The 23,092-nt window shown below is 34.7% G+C and overlaps 3 protein-coding genes across 9 annotated transcripts; 2 read left to right on the plus strand and 1 right to left on the minus strand.

Moving 5' to 3' along the window:
* The first annotated feature begins 491 nt into the window (after positions 1-491).
* Positions 492-2,797, plus strand: LOC130716837 (uncharacterized). Its single transcript, XM_057566848.1, has 3 exons — positions 492-822; positions 929-975; positions 1,563-2,797. Exons 1-3 carry the CDS (start codon positions 603-605, stop codon positions 1,692-1,694), a joined length of 399 nt encoding a protein of 132 aa, XP_057422831.1. The 5' UTR covers positions 492-602; the 3' UTR covers positions 1,695-2,797.
* LOC130716836 (uncharacterized) lies at positions 2,459-9,373 on the plus strand. Of its 6 annotated transcripts, none has more exons than XR_009012207.1 (9): positions 2,634-2,772; positions 3,381-3,484; positions 4,036-4,111; positions 5,231-5,284; positions 5,559-5,681; positions 7,004-7,066; positions 7,728-7,817; positions 8,321-8,574; positions 9,050-9,373. XR_009012207.1 is itself a non-coding variant. In XM_057566846.1 (8 exons), the coding sequence occupies exons 3-8, from the start codon at positions 4,061-4,063 to the stop codon at positions 9,095-9,097; spliced, it is 429 nt and encodes a 142-aa protein (XP_057422829.1). In that variant the 5' UTR covers positions 2,459-2,797; positions 3,381-3,484; positions 4,036-4,060; the 3' UTR covers positions 9,098-9,373. The 6 variants fall into 6 exon arrangements, 2 of the variants coding, with proteins under 2 accessions (XP_057422829.1, XP_057422828.1); XR_009012206.1 differs by lacking the exon at positions 2,634-2,772 and adding an exon at positions 2,804-3,068 and having other exon boundaries at positions 3,147-3,484; XR_009012208.1 differs by lacking the exon at positions 2,634-2,772 and adding an exon at positions 2,804-3,068.
* A 7,887-nt stretch (positions 9,374-17,260) lies between these two features.
* On the minus strand, positions 17,261-19,016 carry LOC130718184 (protein SOB FIVE-LIKE 5-like). 2 transcript variants are annotated; one of them, XM_057568700.1, is made up of 4 exons: positions 18,246-19,016; positions 18,041-18,127; positions 17,873-17,949; positions 17,261-17,615 (listed from the first exon to the last, which is right to left on the minus strand). In XM_057568700.1, the coding sequence occupies exons 1-4, from the start codon at positions 18,651-18,653 to the stop codon at positions 17,588-17,590; spliced, it is 600 nt and encodes a 199-aa protein (XP_057424683.1). In that variant the 5' UTR covers positions 18,654-19,016; the 3' UTR covers positions 17,261-17,587. The 2 variants fall into 2 exon arrangements, with proteins under 2 accessions (XP_057424683.1, XP_057424684.1); XM_057568701.1 differs by having other exon boundaries at positions 17,261-17,612; positions 18,246-19,014.
* Between the last annotated feature and the right edge of the window lie 4,076 nt (positions 19,017-23,092).

The raw sequence follows: 23,092 nt of genomic DNA on the forward strand, positions 1-23,092 counted from the left end.
TATATCAAAGTTGTACCCTAAAGATTAAATTATAATAGGCTATTGGATATGGTATTTTCAATTTAGCTGGCCCATTCACGCTAGAGAGAAAACAACTTTTTCTTTCTTTTATCAAAGGTACGTAGGATTAAGGCATAAGGAGAGCACTTACAATATAGCACCACAAATACAGGTTCAAGAACATGAGATAACAACTTCAAGTTTGGGGAATCGTTGTTTGGTCTTTGGGCCATCGGTTTTTTCTTTTAGGGTCAAGGGGGCATCACTGTTGTGTATCCTAATCAGTGTAGTAGCCTTTGGGCTTTCAGCCCTGTTCTAATATACATTTGGTTTTTGAAGATAGTTTATTAGTATTTGACCCAAAAAAAAAAAGATAGTTTATAAGTTAAATTAATTGTTGAGATATTCAGAAATCAATATACACGTGTGCTGGCCTGCAATAAAGAAATGGATTTGGTTTCCATTCTTTACATAATCTAATCCATATTCATATTTTGACCACTTATGCTGCCCTGCCTCATCTTCATTATCCATTCGCTATAACTCTTGGTTGTAGTAAAACAAGCTAGCTAGAAAAGCAAGAGACTTATGAATACTATGAGATGAGTTCAGTAGGGCAAAGCATATTGATGGCACTAACTGTTACAGTTAACAAGTATGCTTCATCCAATTTGCAAGCAGTTCATAGAACACAAGAAAAAGCAGGAAACCAAACCACACCAACATTGAGCACCAATGGGGAAGTGGGAAGGAGAGGACTCATCTTATCTACTGCAATTGCCACCACCCAAGTACCTGAATCTAGGACTCAGCTTCTAAAAAGTATTTCATCACTTTCTTCTGTTTGTTCTTCTTCTTTTGTCTTAAATTACTGATAGCTTCCCTACATCTTAACATGTTGTAATGGTCTTGCTAAAACTTTTATCAGAATATCAGAAGAAATCTGAGGAAAACAAGGAGAAAAATGACAAAGAGGTAAGCAAATGACTAGCTAAATTCCTTAGTACTTGTATGATTATGTGCATTTAAATATTAGAAATGAATAAGTGATGCAGGCTATGTTTCGAAATTTGGATACCAGTTGGCATGAGTGCTAACATTAGTACTCACTTCAAAGGAAAAATATAATGCAAATGAAGTCCCTCTTATTATTCAACACTGATATTTACACTTAAATACTCTGTTTTAATTACAGAATACAAACAGTGTAACCACTTGTGGTACACGACTAACCTCTTAAATACACAATATAAACCACCTTCTGGTCCTAGCTGAATTACTAACTACAACAAAATGAAAGTCTATTCAGGTTAACTCAACTAGTATCCAAATATACACGCAATTATGTAATAGGACTATTCAACATGTTTTATTTAGTTTACGCATGTTTGGATTATCTTCTCTACTAGAATAAATTATGAAATCAAGAAGCTACTCATGGACTACCCAGAATTGATTTAGTTTCAGCATCAATTGTGATTGTAGAAGGTCTTCCAAAATGGATATAAGATGTGTATTTATGTTGTGTGTGATATTTAATGTTTAATCACTTTGTGTTGCAGAGACTGGATAGTTATTACAAGCGTAACTACAAGGATTACTTTGAATTGATGGAAGGGACTTTGAAGGGAAAAGATGGGGAGCTTTCAGAAACAGAAAAGGGTATCCGTGATTGGCTTCAAAGTAACAAGTGAAATTCTACTTTTCAGTCATTGAATTTGTTTTGTAAAATGTAGAGGCACCTTCCAAATTGTAAATTAGAGCCACATTGGTATGTAGCCTAGTAGATTGTGATTTTCTGTATCCTTGAAATTCACCTAGTACAACCATTTCAAGTATTGATATTGATTTATATTTGACCATAGTTGGCATCACATTCTTCAATAGTATATTTAACCCAAAAAAATCATTGGCTCCAAGCCTCCAGCAATTTCACCTTCTCAGGGTTTTAAATTGTGTTGGAATCAAGTGTTGGAGTCAAGTCCCACATCGGAGAAGTCAAGGTGAGAGGGAGAGTTTATAAGAGATGTGACCCATAAACCTAATGCCTTAAGGTTTTGGGTTAAGATGTGGTGTCCAAGATCTCCTTGGTGTCTCCTCTCGGCCTTGGCCCATAGGTCCTCGCCGTAACTCTCCCAACAAGTGGTATCAGAGCCGATGGTTTGTGGAGTGTTTTGAAGTCGGTACATTGGCATCGCGACCATAATTATATCCTGCATCTATCTACTACACTTGAAAGGGAACCTCAAAGGGGTACTGTTCATAAGAGAACTACACATCTCGACCGTTCAATTTAATTTTTGTTGATCTATGTTTCCATTCAAGCAATCTTGCCCGTTCATATTTGGCTGACCCAAAGAGACGTCATCAGTGTTTTTTTCACGCTTTCTCCCTCTAGCTAACGACGTCATTGCCTTTGCCGAAGAAGGATGGATGGGTTGAAGGTGAAGAGCGTGCGTTTGGCAGGGTCTCATCCCATACAAGTCAGTTTCTCATCTGTTCCCGTCAAATCGGGTCTCTGCTTCCTTCAATTTCATCATCACGCATGCTCGCTTTCCCTTCCGTGTTCAAGGAGGTTTCCCTCGCCGAAGAAGGAGAAGAGTGTTTGCTAGGGTTTGCGTTCGCGAGATTAGGTGAAAATGGTCAGGAGTGAGTGAGGTGACAATGAGAAGGAATAGAATAGATTGTTGAAGGAGAAGAGCAAAATCACAAGCCAAAGACGTCCTTTACTTTCGTCAGCTGATGCTTTCCCTGTCAGTTGAGTACAAGAGGGTTGGTATTCATTGTGGTCCAGCAGGTTTCTTTCTTCCATTCAATTGTCTGTTTCGTCTCAATCACCATAAATTTTATTGATTTTTTTTGTACTTCTCATTCAACCTTATCTGTTTCACTTGATTTTTCCATTTAATTTGATTTTTTGAACAAGCAATGCAGGCTCTCTATAAATACCCCTGTTGTGAATTTACAATCAGTTTGCTTCCCATTTCCCCTTTGTTAAACTATTTGTTGATTTCCACTGATTTCCCCAATGTCTGAACCTGTGAATTCATTTCGAAGCTTATGCCCAGGTTTGATTGCATTTCCAATGCCCACAAGGATTTAGAGTTTGTTGACAATTTTTAGTTTTTAATTTTGCCTTTTGGCAGGCCGATCCAGAAACAGATGAAGTTATCTTGTATTTGTTACTGCCAATTTGAGCTGAAGTTAGGTTTAGGTTCTAGATGTAGAACTAGATTGTGATGGCTTAGCAGAAGCTCTCCTCTTCTACGTGTTTCTTCAGTTGGTGTTGGCTATAAATATTCCCACAATTGGTCTTTCATTTCAGATTTTGTATTTGTCTCCATGTATCTCATTCTTTTCCTCTTCTTCCATGCTTACAGAGAAAACACTTTAACCCACGGTGAGAGCACTCAGACATGGGGAAAGAGGGATGGAGGTCTGTAGGCAGAGGACAGGTGGAAGCTAGATGACCATGTGTGCCAAGGTATGTGAATCGCTCTATCTTTAGTTTTGAAATCCTAATTCTAAGTTTCAGTTTTATCATTCTCTTTTCATATTTGAAATCTTATTCGGTTATTTTTTCTGGTTACATGAAATCTTCTTGTTTGAATTTGTGAACCACGAACTAAGAAATGTGAGCTAAGATCTACTTTGTAATGACAGTGTTCCAGTAATTTACTTGCTGGCATCCTTCAGTTTAATTAATTTGAAATTGAAATTTGTAATGACCTACCTGTCTCACTTTGTATCCGTCTATAAATACTGGTGTATTGTGGTCTCTTTGTTGCTCTTGCTCATATCCTGGTTTGATTTTGATATTGCTATTGCTTCATTGCTACCTATCTTCATATCTGATATCTGATATTTGTCTTGTGCCTTAATCTCAATCATGGCCTTTACTTTTGCACTTGCACTTGTCTATAAATACTGTCATTTTGTGATCTTCTTGCTGTGCTTGCTCATAACCCTTTTCTTTTGCTATTTCTACATTTCTACATAACTGATAATTTTCTTTTGATTGTGATCGACTCACAGGTTCGTGTTATTTGATGCCTTGCAAATGGAAGACATCACTGAGTCATATGATGAGGGTGGTTCTTTTGATTCTGTGGTTGGTTCTTTTGGCTTATATAAAGTATTGCTTTTAAGTTTTTAAATTAAACTGCTCAATGGATTTACCATATTGTTCTTAGCATTGCCTGTTTGTTCTTCAATGCTATCTATGAAAAACCATCTCTGTGCTATGCTATCTACTGATTCCTGGTACATATAGTCACGTACCAAGGATTTCTGAAGGGACACTTAATTGTTGTATGGAATTATTCTCTGTTTTATTGCGGTTTTGAAGATTTTTCAAGAAAAGAGAAGTGGAAGGAAAGATTAAAACCCTACTTCTGTTGGTTTTATGCTCACCATGATTTAGTTAATGCTCAGCAAGTTCATTTTTGTTTGAAAAAACAGAAAATTCTAATCCAGTTTACCTCGTCTGTTTAGTTTGCAAATGATTTTGTTTTGTAAGCAGGTAGAACTAAGAATGGTTACTGAAGTACTTTCAATGGACTAATCTTGAGCTGTAGGATGTTCCAATGTGATGGCTTGTCCTGCTCCTGCTTAATGTAGATAATAGTTTGTTATCTTGCTGTGCAAATTATGTTACTTTGTTCTGATTTCTGAAGCTTAGGCTGAATGGCGTGGGCAATCTGGCAACTTCGGAACTATGTAATCTTCAAGGAGGGGAGAAATCAAGATGTGTCAATCTTTGAAGGTGCTCAACTTAGAGCTTGGCATTGGTTTACAGGAAGAGTGAAGGGATTCAATTGCTCAACATATGAATGGTTGGCTCAACCTATACTATGTATTAAGGCAGCGGTTCTATGATTTTGATGCACTCACCAGTTCCTCTGGACGGCGAAAAGGGATTTTTATTTTTTTGAAACAAAGAGAGAAAGTGAAGGAAATTTACCAAAAAGAAAAAACGCGAGAACGTTGTTCCCCTAAACTCTGATCAAATCGAGGTTAGCGATCTGTTCCAAATTCACAATTAATCCTCTCTATTGCTGTGTAGTTTCTATTCGTAGTTAAAGTTCAATTTTTGGTTCAGTTTTCTTCATAAAAATATTGGTTCAGTTTTCTTCTATTGCTGTGTAGTTATAGATTTTTATTTTTATTTTCTGTCATTCCTTTTTTTCCTCCTTCATGTAAATATAATTGGGGATGTTGTTTTCTGCAGCTATTAAAGAAGCAAGGTTGGAAAGAAGGGAATGGTCTTGGGATATCTGAGCAGGTTTTGTTTCTTACTCTCTTTTCTTTTTCACTGAAAGATAAAATCAACAGTTACAAATGTTGTTTTAGATGTTGGGAATGTGTATTTTGTTGGTGAAATTAGTCCCTATAACCAGCAACTGATTTGACCAAAGAAATTCATACTTGGTGATGAATTTAATCAGTGAAATGCTCCTGTTTGTGCACTTGTCTCATTCCCATAATTGTAGTCTATTAATCCTATGTTTGAAATTTTCTTGCATTGATTCTGATAAATGGATTCATGATGGAAACAGGGTAGACTAGAACCCATGGAAACTTGTGTGAAGAATAACAAACGAGGTTTGGGAGCGGACAAAGGGAAGAAAAAGGCTGTGAAGTCTGATGATAGTAATGTCTCTGAAGGGAACTATCAGCAGGTAACTTTTTGCTCCTAGGTCATCATCTATAAATCATCAGCTTAAGGACATATTCCATAGGAATAAGATAACTATGGAAAATGGTAATAGTTCATTCATTTGGAATTGGAAGTTTATATGGTTGTCAAAGATTTTCTTATCTAAGATTGTGCTAGCTGTCCAAGTTATTTTGATTGGAATAGATTGAATTTTCAAGTTTTATTCCATTCAATTTGATGGGGGAGTTTAAGAAATATGATATAGTATTCAGTAGTGAATAAACTCTGATGATTGAGTAATTAGCTTATTCAGTGCAACCAAAGTAATGGTTATTTGTATCTTTATGTAACATAGTAGTACTATAAAATAATTGAGGTATTCAGTCAGCTTTTGTATCGAACTATTCTCAGTCATTACTAATTAGTAAAATACTGCATTCCCTTTGTCTTGCACTACTCCATTCTGAAATAAATTTATTAGTATGTTGGACATCTCTAATATCACCTAATGTCTAACATACCACGTTGCTAGAGAAGCGCTACATGGCAGAACTAAATCAATTTAAGAATCACTCTTTTACTATGTAATATACCATGAAGTAAAAGAAAGATTACATGGCAGTAGAAGATGCATTATATGTGGTAATACATGTAATTATTTGAATCAATCTAGGAAAACAAGAAGTCATACTAACTGCTTTATAATTTATGTACATTGAGAGTGGTAGCTTGATCTTTAAAATGAAGAAAAGCTTACCATAAACAAAGTAATACTGCATTGCCTTTGTGTTTGTTTATTGATCATGTTGCTACAAATTCATAAAATGTGCAGCTTGATTTTTATTTTAAATAAAGCTCACCTTGCTTTGTTAATTTCTTTGATAAGCTTGGCTTTCCTTAGCTTGCTGCACAACAGTCTTAGATTCCCTTAGTTTGTTTCATATTAAGCTTAACTGTGTGTTGTTGATTTGTTGCATAAAAGAAGGTTGGCTTTCCTTAGCTTGTCTCACAATAATCTTAGATTCCCTTAGTTTGTTCCATATTGATTCCCTTATAGATTGTTGCATAAATGACTAGGCTTTCATTAGTTTGCTGCATAATATGCTTGGATTTCCTTAGCATTGCTGCATATTAAACATAGCATTGCTTGATGTTAATTTACTGCATACTAAGCTTAGCTTAACTACGGTGTAAGTTTAGAATGACACATTATTTATCATTGGAAATCTTTGACTTTTGAATCAAAGTGGTAGTATTTTCTCTTGATCGTCAAGTGCTCAAAGTGGTAGTATTTCAAATTTTGATTTACAAATATTTGTTAACCTCTTTCTTCTTCCATTGTAGATAACCAAGGGTCTGTTGGAGAAGTATGGCCCTGAGAGGGTTCTTGATACTCCAATCACTGAGGTTCTTTTTCTTACCTCACTCCAGGCACAATTTTTTTTCTTCCACGTAGAATTTACTGCTCCTTGCTTTTGTTTTGATACAATTTAGACACATTTGGAATAGAAGGACAAATGTCTCTGATTTTATCTTATTTCAACTATTTGTTGATTTATTTTATTGGCATATTTTATTTTATTTTCAAAAAATAATACAGCAGTCGTGCATCGCACGGGTAAACTACCTAGTGATTTACAAAGTTGGTAGTACTTTTATTGATCTTATGTGTTTTTGCCTATTTTTCCTTCAGCCTCAGATTACTTTTTTAAACTAGAAAATAGTCCCTTGACACCAAATTCCACCTCCACCTATAGCGAAAGATAGGAATAGAAGAGAGAAAAGTGAGACATATGGTGTGCGATTGGATAGGAAAGAAGAAAGATATAACAAGGAAAAGTGAGTGGAAATTAAATTGAAGAGAAAGTGTGAACATATCAAAACTGTATAATCATCTTATTTTCAAAATTGAATCTTTATCCCATTCTTTGGTTACATGCATAGTAATATGTAAACACACTCGAGTAATTAAAGTGGTTTGTTATGTTTAATGTTGCAGAACAGTTGTTGATGTTAGATTATTTTAGTGAATGTTTTGGATGTTAAAATGTGGGAGTGTTGTTGACAGATAGAAACAAGCCTGTACCTGAGGCAGTATGCACGTACAAATTCTGAAAAGTATCAGCTTTTCATCAATTTATATGCAAAAGTTCTTGAGGTTAGTGTGTTTGGAAATTTAGTATGTTCATTGTTGTGTAAAGTTAATTTAGTATGTTCATTATATGTTCACTGGCGTACTAAGTGAGCACCCTTTTTTGTGGTTTACTCTACTGGTGTTTCATACCAATTTATTGGTCTTCAAGGCTACTAAAATGTGGTTTTTGATTTATGTTGCAGTTCCTTTTTGTTTATTTTTTTATCCGACTTGGTTCATATATCTCTTTTGGTTCAAATGCCTTCATATTCGCTGATTGGTTCTTTCTATAATACGGGGTTGTATAACTCATGCTTTCATGAGCTATTTTGTAACATTGACTTATTACTCATCAATACAATTTTTCTCTTTAAAGAAAAACCAGCAAAGCAAAAGAGCAAGAGTAACTACTTTATGAAATAATTAATTCCAAGTGGAGAAAATAACTTACTTTTTTGTTACTTTTAAAATGATGGTGCCTAAAACGTATTCCTGTTTGTAACTCTACCTGATTAATTTCCCCACAGGGACATTCACCACTGAGCTCACTAGGAGTTCTCAATAATGACACCCTTAAGACCCCTTTGACACTGATCTAAGAAGTTGCAGAGAAAATTGAGGGCGATACTAGCCCAACTCGCTCTCTGGTCGAGCCTGCAAGTAAGGCACAGTGTGCTGCCTAAGATCACAAATGAGTCCAGGATCAACTGAAATTTTGATGTATTTGAGTTGTCTGTTCGTGAAGGCCTGATGGCCAAGTTCTCTGGTGTTAACCAAGCAAGTAGAGAGTTACTTAGTTTAATTTAGTTTTTCTTATATCTCTTAATATTTATTTGCTCTACATTATTTTTTGAGGCCTGACCATATAATTGTGAAAATGTGATATTAATGCTAGAGATACTAAAAAAATTTCATTAATGCTAGAGATACTTGAAGCTCGCATGTTTTATGTTATTTGGTTCTGTTCCCCTATCTATCTACTACTTCTTATTGGTCTGTTTTCAAATTACTATTCATAAGAGACTTTTTTTTTACCAGGACTCATTTCTGGGCTCCGCCAGTACTAGGAAACTACAGCCCATTCACTTTAGTACTTTACTTCATTTTTAGGGTGGCCAATCACTTTACTACTTCACCCCATTTTTAGGGATTTCCCTGGATCCCTGGCACGAACGTGAACTCCAGCCAACACTGCAAAGCTATTCTGGATCTCTCATTATTTTTCTCTCACTTTCCTTCATTTGTCATTCTTGCAGGGAAAATATGTGAGACTATGGGCAAGACATCCAAAGTTGTGGCAGTGAACTTCTGAAAGAGGATAACGTTATAGCGTCATGGTCACTTGTGTGGGGAGGTTGGGTCGCTATGCTTGCAGAGAATGAATTTGAGGGAGAAAGGGAGAGTGCGAGAGGTAGTGCACTCCACTGTGGGAAAAAGATGGGGAGGAAAATCTTAATATAGTGAGACAGTGGGAAACAACTTCATAGCAGGCTATTTTAGATTTTGATGTATTCTCTTTTTCCTTTTATTCATTAACAAATTTTCACTTGGTTTAAATATATTTTAGAAGGCTTTTTTAATTTCACTGGTTTTAATACTTGTGCTACCTACAAGATTTCCCTATGCCTCCCCTTGTATCCATCTATATTGGAGAAAAATGAATTTGCAGTTGTTTGTTAATATATATTGGGTAATGTGTCCATGTAGTAATTTTAATTGGCTATTATTGCAACCAGCTTCAATTATCGTTGGCATCTCCAATTAACAGTTTGATTGAGTGGATCTGTTTTGCTCTTTCCTCACTTATGCTTGATGACAAGTTAATTTGATTTGTAACCTTTCATGTAATATGTTTGAGGGTTTTTTTAGTCAAATTTGTAACTTTGAAGATTGGAAAATATTTCCTATTATATGTCTTAGTATTTTAGAGTTGATATTATTTAGCTTTGGAGTTCAAATTTGAAGTGAAAGTTAGGTTTTTTTGTGAATGTTAGCCGAAGTAATAGGACTAATTTCACGTAGGGGATGAGAAGGGTTAAGTGTGAAGGGAACTAGGTTCGAAGCTTGTGGATGTGAGTAAGTTATTTGTAAAGCTAGACTATCATTCGAACTTATTAGATTTAAATAGTTCAACTATTATTTTTAAGTATATTTTTTATTCACTTTGAAGATTGGAATATATTTCCGATTATATGCCTTAGTATTTTAGAGTTGATATTATTTCGCTTTGGAGTTCAAATTTGAAGTGAAAGTTAGGGTTTTTTGTGAATGTTAGCCGAAGTGATAGGACTAATTTCGCGTAGGGGATGGGAAGGGTTAAGTGTAAAGGGGACAGGGTTCGAAGCTTGTGGATGTGAGTAAGTTATTTGTAAAGCTAGGCTATCATTTGAACTTATTAGATTTAAATAGTTCAACTATTATTTTTAAGTATATTTTTTATTCACTTTGAAGATTGGAATATATTTCCTATTATATGTCTTAGTATTTTAGAGTTGATATTATTTAGCTTTGGAGTTTAAATTTAAAATGAAAGTTACTGTTTTTTGTGAATGTTAGCCGAAGTGATAGGACTAATTTCGCGTAGGGGATGAGAATGGTTAAGTGTGAATGAGACAGGGTTCGAAGCTTGTGAATGTGAGTAAGTTATTTATAAAACTAGACTATCATTTGAACTTATTAGATTTAAATAGTTCAACTATTATTTTTAAGTATATTTTTTATTCACTTATTGGAATATATTTTCTATTTTATGCCTTAGTATTTTAGAGTTGATATTATTTAGCTTTGGAGTTCAAATTTGAAGTGAAAGTTAGGGTATTTTGTGAATGTTAGCCGAAGTGATAGGACTAATTTCGCGTAGGGCATGGGAAGTTTTAAGTGTGAAGGGGGCATGGTTCGAAGCTTGTGGATGTGGGTAAGTTATTTGTAAAGCTAGGTTATCATTTGAACTTATTAGATTTAATTAGTTCAACTATTATTTTTAAGTATATTTTTTATTCACTTTAAAGATTGGAATATATTTCATATTATGTGTCTTAGTATTTTAGAGTTGATATTATTTAGCTTTGGAGTTCAAATTTGAAGTGAAAGTTAGTGTTTTTTGTGAATGTTAGCCGAAGTAATAGGACTAATTTCGCGTAGGGGATGGGAAGGGTTAATTGTGAAGGGGACATAGTTCGAAGCTTGTGGATGTGAGTAAGTTATGTGTAAAGCTAGGCTATCATTTGAACTTATTAGATTTAAATTGTTCAACTATTATTTTTAAGTATATTTTTTATTCACTTTGAAGATTGGAATATATTTTCTATTATACGTCTTAGTATTTTAGAGTTGATATTATTTAGCTTTGGAGTTCAAATTTGAAGTGAAAGTTAGGGTTTTTTTAAGAATGTTAGCCGAAGTGATAGGACTAATTTCACGTAGGGGATGGGAAGGGTTAAGTGTGAAGGGGACAATGTTCGAAGCATGTGGATGTGAGCAAGTTATGTGTAAAGTTAGGCTATCATTTGAACTTATTAGATTTAAATAGTTCAACTATTATTTTTAAGTATATTTTTTATTCACTTTGAAGATTGGAATATATTTTCTATTATACGTCTTAGTATTTTAGAGTTGATATTATTTAGCTTTGGAGTTCAAATTTGAAGTGAAAGTTAGTGTTTTTTTAAGAATGTTAGCCGTAGTGATACGACTAATTTCGCGTAGGGGATGAGAAGGGTTAAGTGTGAAGGGAACAGGGTTCGAAGCTTGTGAATGTGAGTAAGTTATTTGTAAAGCTAGGCTATCATATGAACTTATTAGATTTAAATAGTTCAACTATTATTTTTAAGTATATTTTTTATTCACTTTGAGATTGGAATATATTTCCTATTATATGTCTTAGTATTTTAGAGTTGATATTATTTAGCTTTGGAGTTCAAATTTAAAATGAAAGTTACTGTTTTTTGTGAATGTTAGCAGAAGTGATATGACTAATTTTGCGTAGGGGATGGGAATGGTTAAGTGTGAATGAGACAGGGTTCGAAGCTTGTGGATGTGAGTAAGTTATTTGTAAAGCTAGACTATCATTTGAACTTATTAGATTTAAATAGTTCAACTATTATTTTTAAGTATATTTTTTATTCACTTTAAAGATTGGAATATATTTTCTATTTTATGCCTTAGTATTTTAGAGTTGATATTTTTTAACTTTGGAGTTCAAATTTGAAGTGAAAGTTAGGGTTTTTTGTGAATGTAAGCCGAAGTGATAGGACTAATTTCGCGTAGGGGATGAGAAGTTTTAAGTGTGAAGGGGACAAAGTTTGAAGCTCGTGGATGAATTATGTATTACCATTATTTGATAACTAGGATATTTATAATAAAAAAGTAAGATAATTGTTTTACTTGAATGTTGTGATGGTCCACTTATTTCATGTGGATTGAGTGGGGCATGATTTTTTTCATTTGTCTTAACTATGTAGAGTTTTTTTTTATGAAACTTATGTTATTTTTCTTTTTGTTTTGGGTAAGTATGTTAATTTTTTTTGCTAACTAGAAATTATCTCTATGGGCCAATTTATTTTCTGAAACTCTGGGCGGCTCAATATTTTTTTGTTGAATGAGGAAATTTAATTTTTTGTTAAATGTTAGGGCATGTCTATGATCTTTGTTTTTCTTTTCCCAGGGACGTGAATTTGTCATAATAAAATTAATTTTCTTATTCTCTCCCTTTTAGTTTGGATTCACTTTTTCTCCTTTCCTTTTCAGCCTTTCATTGTTTGTGACCTGAGCTTTGTTTTGTTTCCTGTTCAACAATGGACAAAGTTGTGTTCGTCCCACTTTGTGCAGCAGTTAGGCTTCGCGTCGGCGTCGTTGTTCCTACTAATTGCTGAACATGGAGAAGAGACGTTCAACTCTATCTCTTTGTATATCTTCTATCATGTGACAAGTAGGTCTTTGACAAATTATATTTTCTAATCTCTTCTTCTTTGTGCATCCGGGTAAGATATTTACAAATTTGACTTATCAGTACATATAATGTACTACTCCCTCCGGTCCTATTTATAAGCAACAAAAAAAATTCACATAGTTTAAGAAATGTAGTTAAACTAGATAAAATGCATTAAATTTGTCTTAAATCAAAATAAACTTCCAAAATTACCCTTTGTTATTAGTGTTGGAAAGTGGGAAAGAGAGAGAATAATTAATGAGACACATTTTACAAGTTAGAATTAATAAGGGCATCATTGGAAAAAATTTATTAATATAGCTCAAACTTTCATTTGGTTCTTATAAAAAGGACCAAGGTTTTTCTTCTCTTTCATGCTTATAAATAGGACCGGAGGGAGTAATTAGTAGTAAAAAAGTAACAGTAATCATGATTTTCATTTACGCACCCCCAACTGCTCTCAGATGTAATCATATTTGGAAGTAGATTAAAATAATTTTTTACTTGATCATCATTTGTTTACATGACTAGCGTGGGGCAATTTTCTTGTGTAAGTAGGTTAATTGCTTGAACTAAATTTGTACAATAAGGAAATTAGTACTTTCTGTGTTTTTTGGTTGTGTATTTGACACTGGAATTTCTTTATGAATATATGTATGAGAATTGTTATTCAGACCCCCCCCACAACTATTCAGACCCCCTTAAATGTGTATAAATACTAAAATGTCCTTAATGAAAAAAAATATAAAAAATTCTCACTCACATTCTCTCTCCTCTCGTTACCTCTTTCTTCAACCACCACCACCCTCCACCTCCGCCGCCACCACCTCCGTCACCACCACCACTACCATCACCACAACAACAACCTCCATATTCTCCTCTCTATCTCCTCTTTCCTCTTTCCTCAACCACCACCACCACCACAACAACAACCTCCATCTTCTCTTCTCTCTCTCTCTCTCTCTTCTTTTCTACTGTTAAAGTGTCGTTTTTAGAATTGCTGTTTTTTTTTTCTGCAACCTAACGCGCTGTCTCACTTTGACACCTGTCTGAAAGTGAGACAACTATCGCACTTTGAAAGTGAGACTGTGCTTTCACCTGTCTCACTTTCAAAGTGAGACACGTGTCGCACTTTCAAAGTGAGAGAGGGGTCGCACTTTCAAAGTGCGTTTGACAAGGGTATTTTTGGATTTCTGAAAATGTTTTGGGTCTGAATAGCTGTGGGGGGGGGTCTGAATAACAACTCTCTATATGTATACTGTTGACCATACCCTGTTGTGAAGAGATTTTCATCATTTTCACGCCGAGGCTTCGTATATTTATAACAGAAACTTTAAACATTGTAATTGTGTTCGAGTTATTTTGACAAAGACAAATGAAAATACAACTTTTGTTATACATATTAATGTTTATAACTGGTCGTTGATGTCTATGTTTCGGTTAAGCCATATTTTGTGTTGTGTTTAGTAAATGTTACAATAATTGATATGTGATTTAAATAGATGAAACTAAATAAGTTGATTGAATAAATATGATAAATTGAAGAACTGCTCGTCCGTGCATCGCACGGAGACGGGCTAAAAGCCTAGTATCTATATGACTGAACTACTGCATAATATGGTAAAATGGTCAAAGATTACTTTTAGATTCACCAATCATCAGATGCATTCTAAGCTCACAATTGGTCATCTAAAGTCAAATCTCATGATCATTCTTTGCTTCCAATTTGGGAAATGCTTTATACAGTTAGTGAAAACTTCTATGGTAACAATGCATGACACTGTGAATTGCATGTCCACAGGTCTCCTATTATGTGACTCTTTGCTTAGGATAAGTTTGGCAGAGCTCACTTTGTACTTTGGGGATCAATATTACTTTATGAACTCTGTTTTTAAGAGTTAGATTCCCTTTATCAAGGGTCCACTTGAGATATTCAAAGTCAATTCTTAGGCAGTTTTTATCTGTACAAGTTTCATCCTTCAAGGTTTTGCTCGTATTTGCACTGTGAACTATCTAATTTCAAGACTAGTCAAGCTGTTATCCAAGATTATAAGTTTTCTTAATCAAGTACACAAGTGGTAGCTTCAGAGGGTAAGAGTCATGTATCCTACATGTGAAGTCCTAGATTGAGCAGTGGACAATTGAGGCAATGACAATTGAATAAAGGTGAAGGAAGAATAATTCTGCCCACTAAACTTTGCAATGTTGCTTTCCTATGGACCAAAAGAATGTTATTACTAGCAACTTTTTAAATTCTTAGGTGGAATTGCAATAACCTTTCCTAGGATTAGGTTTGCTACTATATTAGAAAATAGACTAGAAACTATACAATGTGCTTCAAAACCTGTGATAAGAGTTTTTGTTGTAACCTAATGAGTTAGGCTATCTTGGATAATGACATCAGTGCAAAAAGACATTAATATGCATTTTAAGACAAAATGCGAATATAATTACACTTAACTGGTAATTAAGCACACACTTACTCAGTGCTAGTCATCATGTTATTGTGTGTACCATTCATCTCCTTTGCATTGAGCTGGTAACCCTCAAAAGTGCAGAAAGTTTTGCCTACAGAAATAGGATTATCCCAACCAAATTTACAATTAAGGTCACATATATAGTGTGTTTTTAGCTTAGTGTTTGCCTGGTTTTGGTAAAATTGATTAGAGTAAAAATGAGTTGAAAGTGAATTGATTTATATTTGGGTGCATTTATGAAAACACAATTTTTGTTGGGCAATGTTATGAAATTCAGTTGTAAAATCTCATATTTATAATTTTCAATGCAGAAGCTACTATCTAGACCCTACTAGAATTGATTTTTGATATGAAATCAATTTTCCAAAAGGACTCTCAACCATCAATAATTTTCACAATTGGTTTTTACTCTATCAATGGAAAACTAACAAAATCATGGATCAGATAATAGACAAGTTTTTGAAGCATCAAAGAACCCTCCCAACCCACTCTCATCTGGCTTGGTTTGGTTTAGATTCTTATCCAATTCTTATCAAATCTGATGGAATGCAGCTGGCAATGACTATCATCACTTGTAAATTATTTTCTCTCTCTTGAAGTTTATGCTCTTAACTTCCTCTATTATTTATCCTTTTATTTCACCAAACATCAAATTATATGAAAGAAGACAACATGTGGGCAGGGATTTGATTTTCATTTGTGTCATCCTAAATTCTCAATGGCCATCTTGAATCTTTAGCTTTTTCAACCTTTCTGCACTTATATCAGATTTTAAAATAACAATAATAACAACTGGAACTGACTAGGAATAAGTGAAGGCATTAAAAAAAATCAAAGGCACGATCATGTATGACATCAAATCCTGTGACAGCTTCCAAGGAGACAGGCTTGGAGAGGGAACAAACCTGCATAAACAAACATCATGTATCATATTTTAAGAGAGGATCCTTCCAAAAGAGATAAAGTTGACAAACTAAACAAAATGGGGCATGTTCCTTTGGGTCTGGAAGATCTCAGGCAGGATCTCCTGACCTTATAAGAGATACATGTGAGATATTCCAACACCAACATTGACATTTCCTCATCATCTTTGAACACTGTCCTCATTGCCCATCCCTCTTAAGTCATAACCCTCTTTCACCATTTTTTTTCTTTCTAGAAGCATATGAAGCCTTAATTTTGAGCTCATTGGAGTTTTCAAAATATGGAGCCTTGTCTGAACACTTCCAAACACTCATAAAGGCCTTGTCCTTTTCAATAATTAAAATTTTTATTTTCTTCAATTTATAATCACGGCTACTGGTGGTAAGTAATATAAAGACCCCAAAGTAAATGAAAAGTGATCCTACCAAATCATCAATGTATGAATGTAGGATCATCACATTGACTATATATGAATTATCTGTGAATCGAGTATCAATTTGTTATATCCTAACTTCATTAAAGAAAATAAATACATTTATCAGAAAACATGAAATTTGTCCAATTGGATTGTCAAGCGTATCATGCCCAAGTTAGAAACATTCTCAACACCCAAAACTTACAAGGAGAATCAAATATGTACTATCTAAATGAACCATATATCACCCAAAACTTAAAGGGAGAATCAAATATGTACTATCTAAATGAACCATACATTGGTATTTGATATTCCTAACATATTGCATATTTGGATAAGTTTCACTTTCATCAATTATAGAACTCTCAGAAACTACTCATAGAAGCTTTTCTTCATAATGATTTCAATTTTAGAAGCAATTGTAGAAGAGTTTCCAATCATACACATAATTGCATATAGATGCACCTGCTATGTTTGACCACAACTGTGTGTTGACATGGTTTAAAAAAAAGTTGAAAGGTTGATGTGGGGGATGAAAATTTAAAACCTTGGGAATAATAGATAAATTAAACAAGTGCAGGGCACAGATTGTAAACCCCAGAATTTCACTTATCTGTTAAAGAAAAATTTCATTAATGTGAACACAAGATCTGCTCTTATCCTCTTGCACAATATACAGCCAAAGAAAATAAGGCAGGGCTAATTCACTTTTAAAACCATGGAATAGAAACAAAATATTTATTTATATTGTTGCATGAGTTGCTACTTGCTAGCACTGCATTACATACATAAATTGAGCATGGGGCTTAAAAAAAAACAAAGGGATGTGCACGCTTATACAGATCCTCCCTGACTGGTATAGCTTGTAATCCTTCATTCACTAACAAGAAAATTAAATTTCTAAAAACCAAAAAATCTAACTTGTCCTTTCAAGTTTTTTCCCACTGCATTGACCAATGACCACTACAAGAGAAAAGAAGCGACAAGGGGTACAGAGTCAAATTCCTTCTATCAATGATTCCTTCCTCCAGTATTAGAATTGATATCATCTCTACCTCATCCCTATCCCTTTCCATCTGCTAAACAAAGAAGGCAAATCACTTATCAGTTATCACAATCAAGAATTAATAGATAGTATGTTTGGATCAACTTTTTTTCTCTAAAAATTAATTCTAGTTCCATAAGCTACTCATAGGAGTTTCTATACAGAATTCACTTTCCTCTAGATTCCATTGCAGAAGAATTTCCAAACATGCACATAATCATGTTGGGCTACAGGGTCATTTGTTGCTATATCTAGTGAAATTTTCTTCAATTTCAGAGAGGAAAAACTTACTTGTTGCCTTGAAGTTGATTTTCTGATAGAGATGGTTGTATGAAACCAAAATGTTCTTCTTGGAAATAGGAACTCCCCTGCAAGAATACAAATGATCTTAGCTTGCCTTCTAGTAAAAAGTGTAGAATGGTCAAATCAAAAGAAGAGAATCAAGCCAATTAAGTATACCCCAAAGTAAGTTGCAGAGGAACCTTGTGAATAATCCATCATACTACTACCTGTTGAACTTTGCTGATTGGTCCCAGTAACATTGTTCTGAAAATTTTGTCAAGAACCATGAGTAACAAACAAATAATAAAACATCATTGCAGGCAAGTCAAGTTTTTCTAAAAATACTCAAAAAATTGAAAAAAGTATGGAATCACAAACTTACAGTGGAGAAGTCAAAGTGAGGAGAGGTAGCAGTATCATGAAGAAAAGAAGGAAGATACTGATCTTCATGGTGTTGATTTTTTTTACCTCTCTGCTTCTTTGTACCACTCTTGGCCAGCTTCACTACCTTGGGTGCTGAATAAAAGCAACCAGTGTCTTCTTCATTGAAGCAAGGAGTACCATCATCATGTGAGAAATGTGGAGGTCCAGAAGAAGCATCAGAAACCATGGACAAATCCTCTTCCCCAGATGAGTTATCATCTTCTTTGTGTCCCTCATAAAAACCACTAGTTAATCGAGTATCTCCATGTGAAGCATTCTGGTTGAGAAAAGAGTGCTCATTCTCAAGGTACAAAGTCCAACCAGATTCACAGCCACTACTGCATTGATCTGAATCAAATGCATTCATCTTCCTCCTCTCAAAGAAAAATCTAAAACGGGGTTTTGAAGATTCTGGTAAACGGGGTTTTCTACTTTTCTAGAGTCTCACAGTACCCTTATAGCAATGTGTGTGTGTTTATCTAGTTTTGGTGTGTGTTCACTCAACAAGTTGGATAGAAATTACCATACAGAAAGTGGATAGGAGGAAAAAAAAACACAAGAGAAATGAGAGTGAAATTAGTCTTAAAATTCTCACTTTGGATTTTCTATGTGAATGAATGAAAAGTGTAGCCAGTTGGGTGGGTTATAGAGGGTGCATGTAAGAGAGAGTCACATGGTAGACAGCGAGGCACAGTGTACCCTCTTAACAAAACAGGGTACACGTCCGTTTCCATTCCACAGTGTATAGACACCTGTCCTTGAGCAGTAATGCATCTCTTTCTCTATGTAACTAAAACCTGGTGTGTATTATCCAAATTTTGAGGACAAAAATGAAGAGAGTAATATATATCTTTAGTAAATGGTGTACTTTGAAAGTTTATAAATTATGTGTGGTGATTAGAAAATAACTGTAAGGAAACAGGATCCTCTTCTATAGCCTGTACTAACATCAACATGTATGCAGATTGCAGACCAATTAATGAACAAGTTGCTTTTTTAACTTGTTTTTTAATTATCCATGCAGATTGTACAAAAAGTAAATTGGTTTACCCATCATAAGAATAGAGCAGGTAAAGATTTTTTTGGGGCACAGAACAGTTGACGGGGATTTAATTATGAACCCACATGCAATCAGATTCAGAAATACAATACTTCCAATCTCCTTTTACAAGAATTTACTCTACCCGGATTCATATAGGCATGTGAGCATGTGTGCATAGATTTTGGGGCTCAAGAGCATTGCATTTTTTTTTAAAGAAATGGTTATACCTATTATTAAATTGCTAAGAGCAGAAATTTAAACAAAAATCCCAGTAACTTTATAATGAATAATTGATAAAGTTGTTTAAACTACGCCAATTGAAGTTGGCACGACTTAACTCTCACATTTTTATAAGTTGAAGATTCGAATCCCCTACATTTACATTTAGTAAAATTTTAGTCCGTGGCAATTTTTCTGGGGAGATCTCTGATGCTCATACCAAGAAGTAAACCTTTGTTAACCTTTCTCATATGTTATTGACGCCCTGCTCGATAGTCTGTAAGTGTTTTATCTCTGTTTTACCATTTTTTATCGTAAATTAAAACAAAGTTGTTTAAATTACCACAAAATCTACCACATCTAGAGACAATTTAACTAATTAACAATTTAGTTCCGAGTTTGATCATTGAACAATGGGTATGATGAAAATTTATTAGGATACATTTACTCAGTTAATGTGCTCTTTAGAATAACTTTATTAAAGATAATTAAGAACTCTTGTGTTAGATTTTTTTTGATATCCTAAGTAACATTTATTCATTTAAAATATTTTTATCCGTGTGCATAATCTAGGCAATGTTCAACTTCCACATGTTCATACACGTGTGCGTGCATGTGCATATGGACTTCTATCTATATCCCACTTATAGTAACATGGATGATTTTACAATGTAAACAATTATCCTTTTAAAGCTCAAATAGGTTCCGTTCTTCATTCCATTTTCTGACGTCCTAAAAGTTGATTGTGAACAAAATAATAAAACTATTCAATTACTATGTGCTACTAATATATGCTTGATAAAAAATTGTATGAATTAAAAACTACTATGTTATTTTATTTTTAATTTTTCCTCTTCCTCATTTTAGATTTCTTTAATAACTAAAATTTTACTTATAGATAAACCAGAGAAGGACTAAAAACTTAAAACACCTACAATTAAATTTTGAAACAAAAAAGTTGGAAGGACTAAAAAGTATAAAGAAATTCTACAACCAATTTAGATTTACAGATTTTTTTGAAAGGAAGTTCAAACATGTTTTATTTCTTATTTTTTTAAATGAAAGTTGAAACATGTTTAATAAAAAATTATTGACAATATGTTTTCTTTGGTCATCAAGAAATTATTGACACTCAACCTTGGCGACAAATGAATATCATTTATGGGCCGTGGTCCTTATCTCTTAAGAGCTACCATGCACGTGATTGTGGTCAAATAAAAGTGACACATTGTACCCAAAAATGAATAAATAAAAGTGAAAGGGTACTAGGTCGTACGAATTAGTTTGACTGCCCTTTAATTTAATTTAAATAAAAGAAAGGCTACTAACACTTATTTTTTAATACCATTTCATTAATTAGTTAAAATTAAGTAAAGTTCATTAAAAATATGACATGAATTTCAACTGATTAATAAAGTTATTGAGAAAGTATTGTTAACACTCAATTACTTCCAATTAGTTTATTTATGAATGAGGATAAGATCAATAAGCAACACAAATGCATCACGCATGTAACTAGTATTGATTCCACTCCATCATATACTTAAACTTCAAAGTTTGATTATTTTATATTTATGTCCAAAAAAACAACTAGAGTTTGGAACCGCTCTAGCAGTAATCAAGATTGAGCCACCCATAAGTAATATTAAAACTTGAGACAAGAACCAAATTTCAATGTTTGGTTAAAACAATAGTAATCGATGAAACTGAAAATTTATGTTCCAACCTGGAAAGCTGAGCTAACGAAGCTTCCTAGTATAGAGACAAGGCTTTTTTTCTTTCTTTGCATTTTTTTTTCTTCTTTTTAAAGGGTTGGTGCGATGGATCATGAAACACTAGGAAGTATGGAGCAACGCTAGCTATGAACCTAAAGCTATAAAAAAAAAGCTCTTAAATAAGGTAAATACAAGTAAAATTAGTGTGTAGATGACGACATGAAGGACAATGATAATGCAAATAAGGGCAAACAAAACTTTTGAAAAGCATGTGGCCTTGGATCACTCATTATCTGTGGCCAGTGCATGCATGCAACAAACAGATCCAATATCTAATGCAAGTGAAAACAAACATCGAACTCTTCCAAAAGTGGAACCTTTCCTACTTCTCTTTTACCATTTTCCCCCATTGTATTTGTGACAGGCATGTGTCTCTAAATGCAATCCAGATCAAATCCAGCTCATATATGTGTGTGCCATAATAGCTATACACTATTGCGGATTGGGGCTTCTTCAAAGCCTTTTTTATTATTTTTGTTTGAAATAGGTTGTCTACCACACCTATAGCAGTGATTAATCTTTTTATCGTAGATGTTCACAATAAACTGTATACAACATACCACAAAATATGATCGATCTATTCTCATGGGTTATGATTGAATGTCCGACCTCATGATTAAGTAAGTAACCATCCCGCCCTACCTCTTTGTTTCTTGATAGCTATGGGTCCATTATAACTAATTCCACAGTACTCGGTCAACTTCTATTAGCTGGTAATTGGTGAAAACTTGTAAGCAAAGGTAACTTTAGGCCTTGTTTGAAACGGTGGATTGATAGAGGAAAGAAAGGGAAAGGGAAGGAAAACGTCATTGAAAATCGTGCACCTCAGTTTGGTTTCATTATTACTGTGGATGGAAAGATTGATTTTCGTGGGACCCACAGTAAAAATGCTTTCCTTCCAAATTGGAGAGAAAGCTGGAGTTTTTTGGTGTTTCAGGGCTCGTTTGGTGCGACGTATAGTATAAGACTTGATAGTATAAGACCTGATAGTATTAGACTTGGTAGTATAAGCCCTGATAACTTTCTTATACTATCCAGCGTTTGGCCATACTCTGTATAATTTACCATATCGTTTAAATTAATGCAATTTTATGTTTAATGAAGTATTGAATAATGATATATAATAAAAATCAAATATGGAGGTGATTATAACGGTAGTGGCGGTGGTGATGGAAGTGGTGGCAATGGTGGTAGGTTGGTGTTGGTGGCGGTGGTGGTGACAGTGGAGATAGGTTACTGGTGGTGGTGGCAGTGATGGTGGTTGTGGTGGTGGCGATGATAGGGTGGTGGTAAGGCGGTGGCGGCTGCGGTAGGGTGGCGGCTACGGTGGAGGGTGGAGGCAATGGTGGTGGTGGCGGCGATAGGGTGGTGGTTGTGGTGTCGGTGGTGGCGGTGGTGACAATAGAGTGGTGACGAAGATTATGGTGGTGGTTGTGGTGGCGGTAGGGCGGTGGTGGTAGTGGCGGTAGGGCGGTGGTGGTGATTGGGTGGTGGCGGCGATGGTGGTTGTGGTGTTGGCGACGATAGGGTGGTGGTGGTAAGGCGGCGGCGACGGTGGAGGGTGGAGGCAATGGTGGTGGTGATGGCGATAGGGTGGTGGTTGTGGTGTCGGTGGTGGTAATAGAGTGGTGGTGGCGATTATGGTGGTGGTGGCGATAGGGTTGTGGTGTCGGTGGTGGCGGTAGGGCGGTGGTGATCGGGTGGTGGCGGCAACACCGGTGGCGGTGGTGGTGTCAATTGTGGTGTTAGTTGACAGCAATAGAGGGTGGT

This window comes from Lotus japonicus, chromosome 5, assembly GCF_012489685.1.
Source record: "Lotus japonicus ecotype B-129 chromosome 5, LjGifu_v1.2".
Classification (NCBI taxonomy): domain Eukaryota; kingdom Viridiplantae; phylum Streptophyta; class Magnoliopsida; order Fabales; family Fabaceae; genus Lotus; species Lotus japonicus.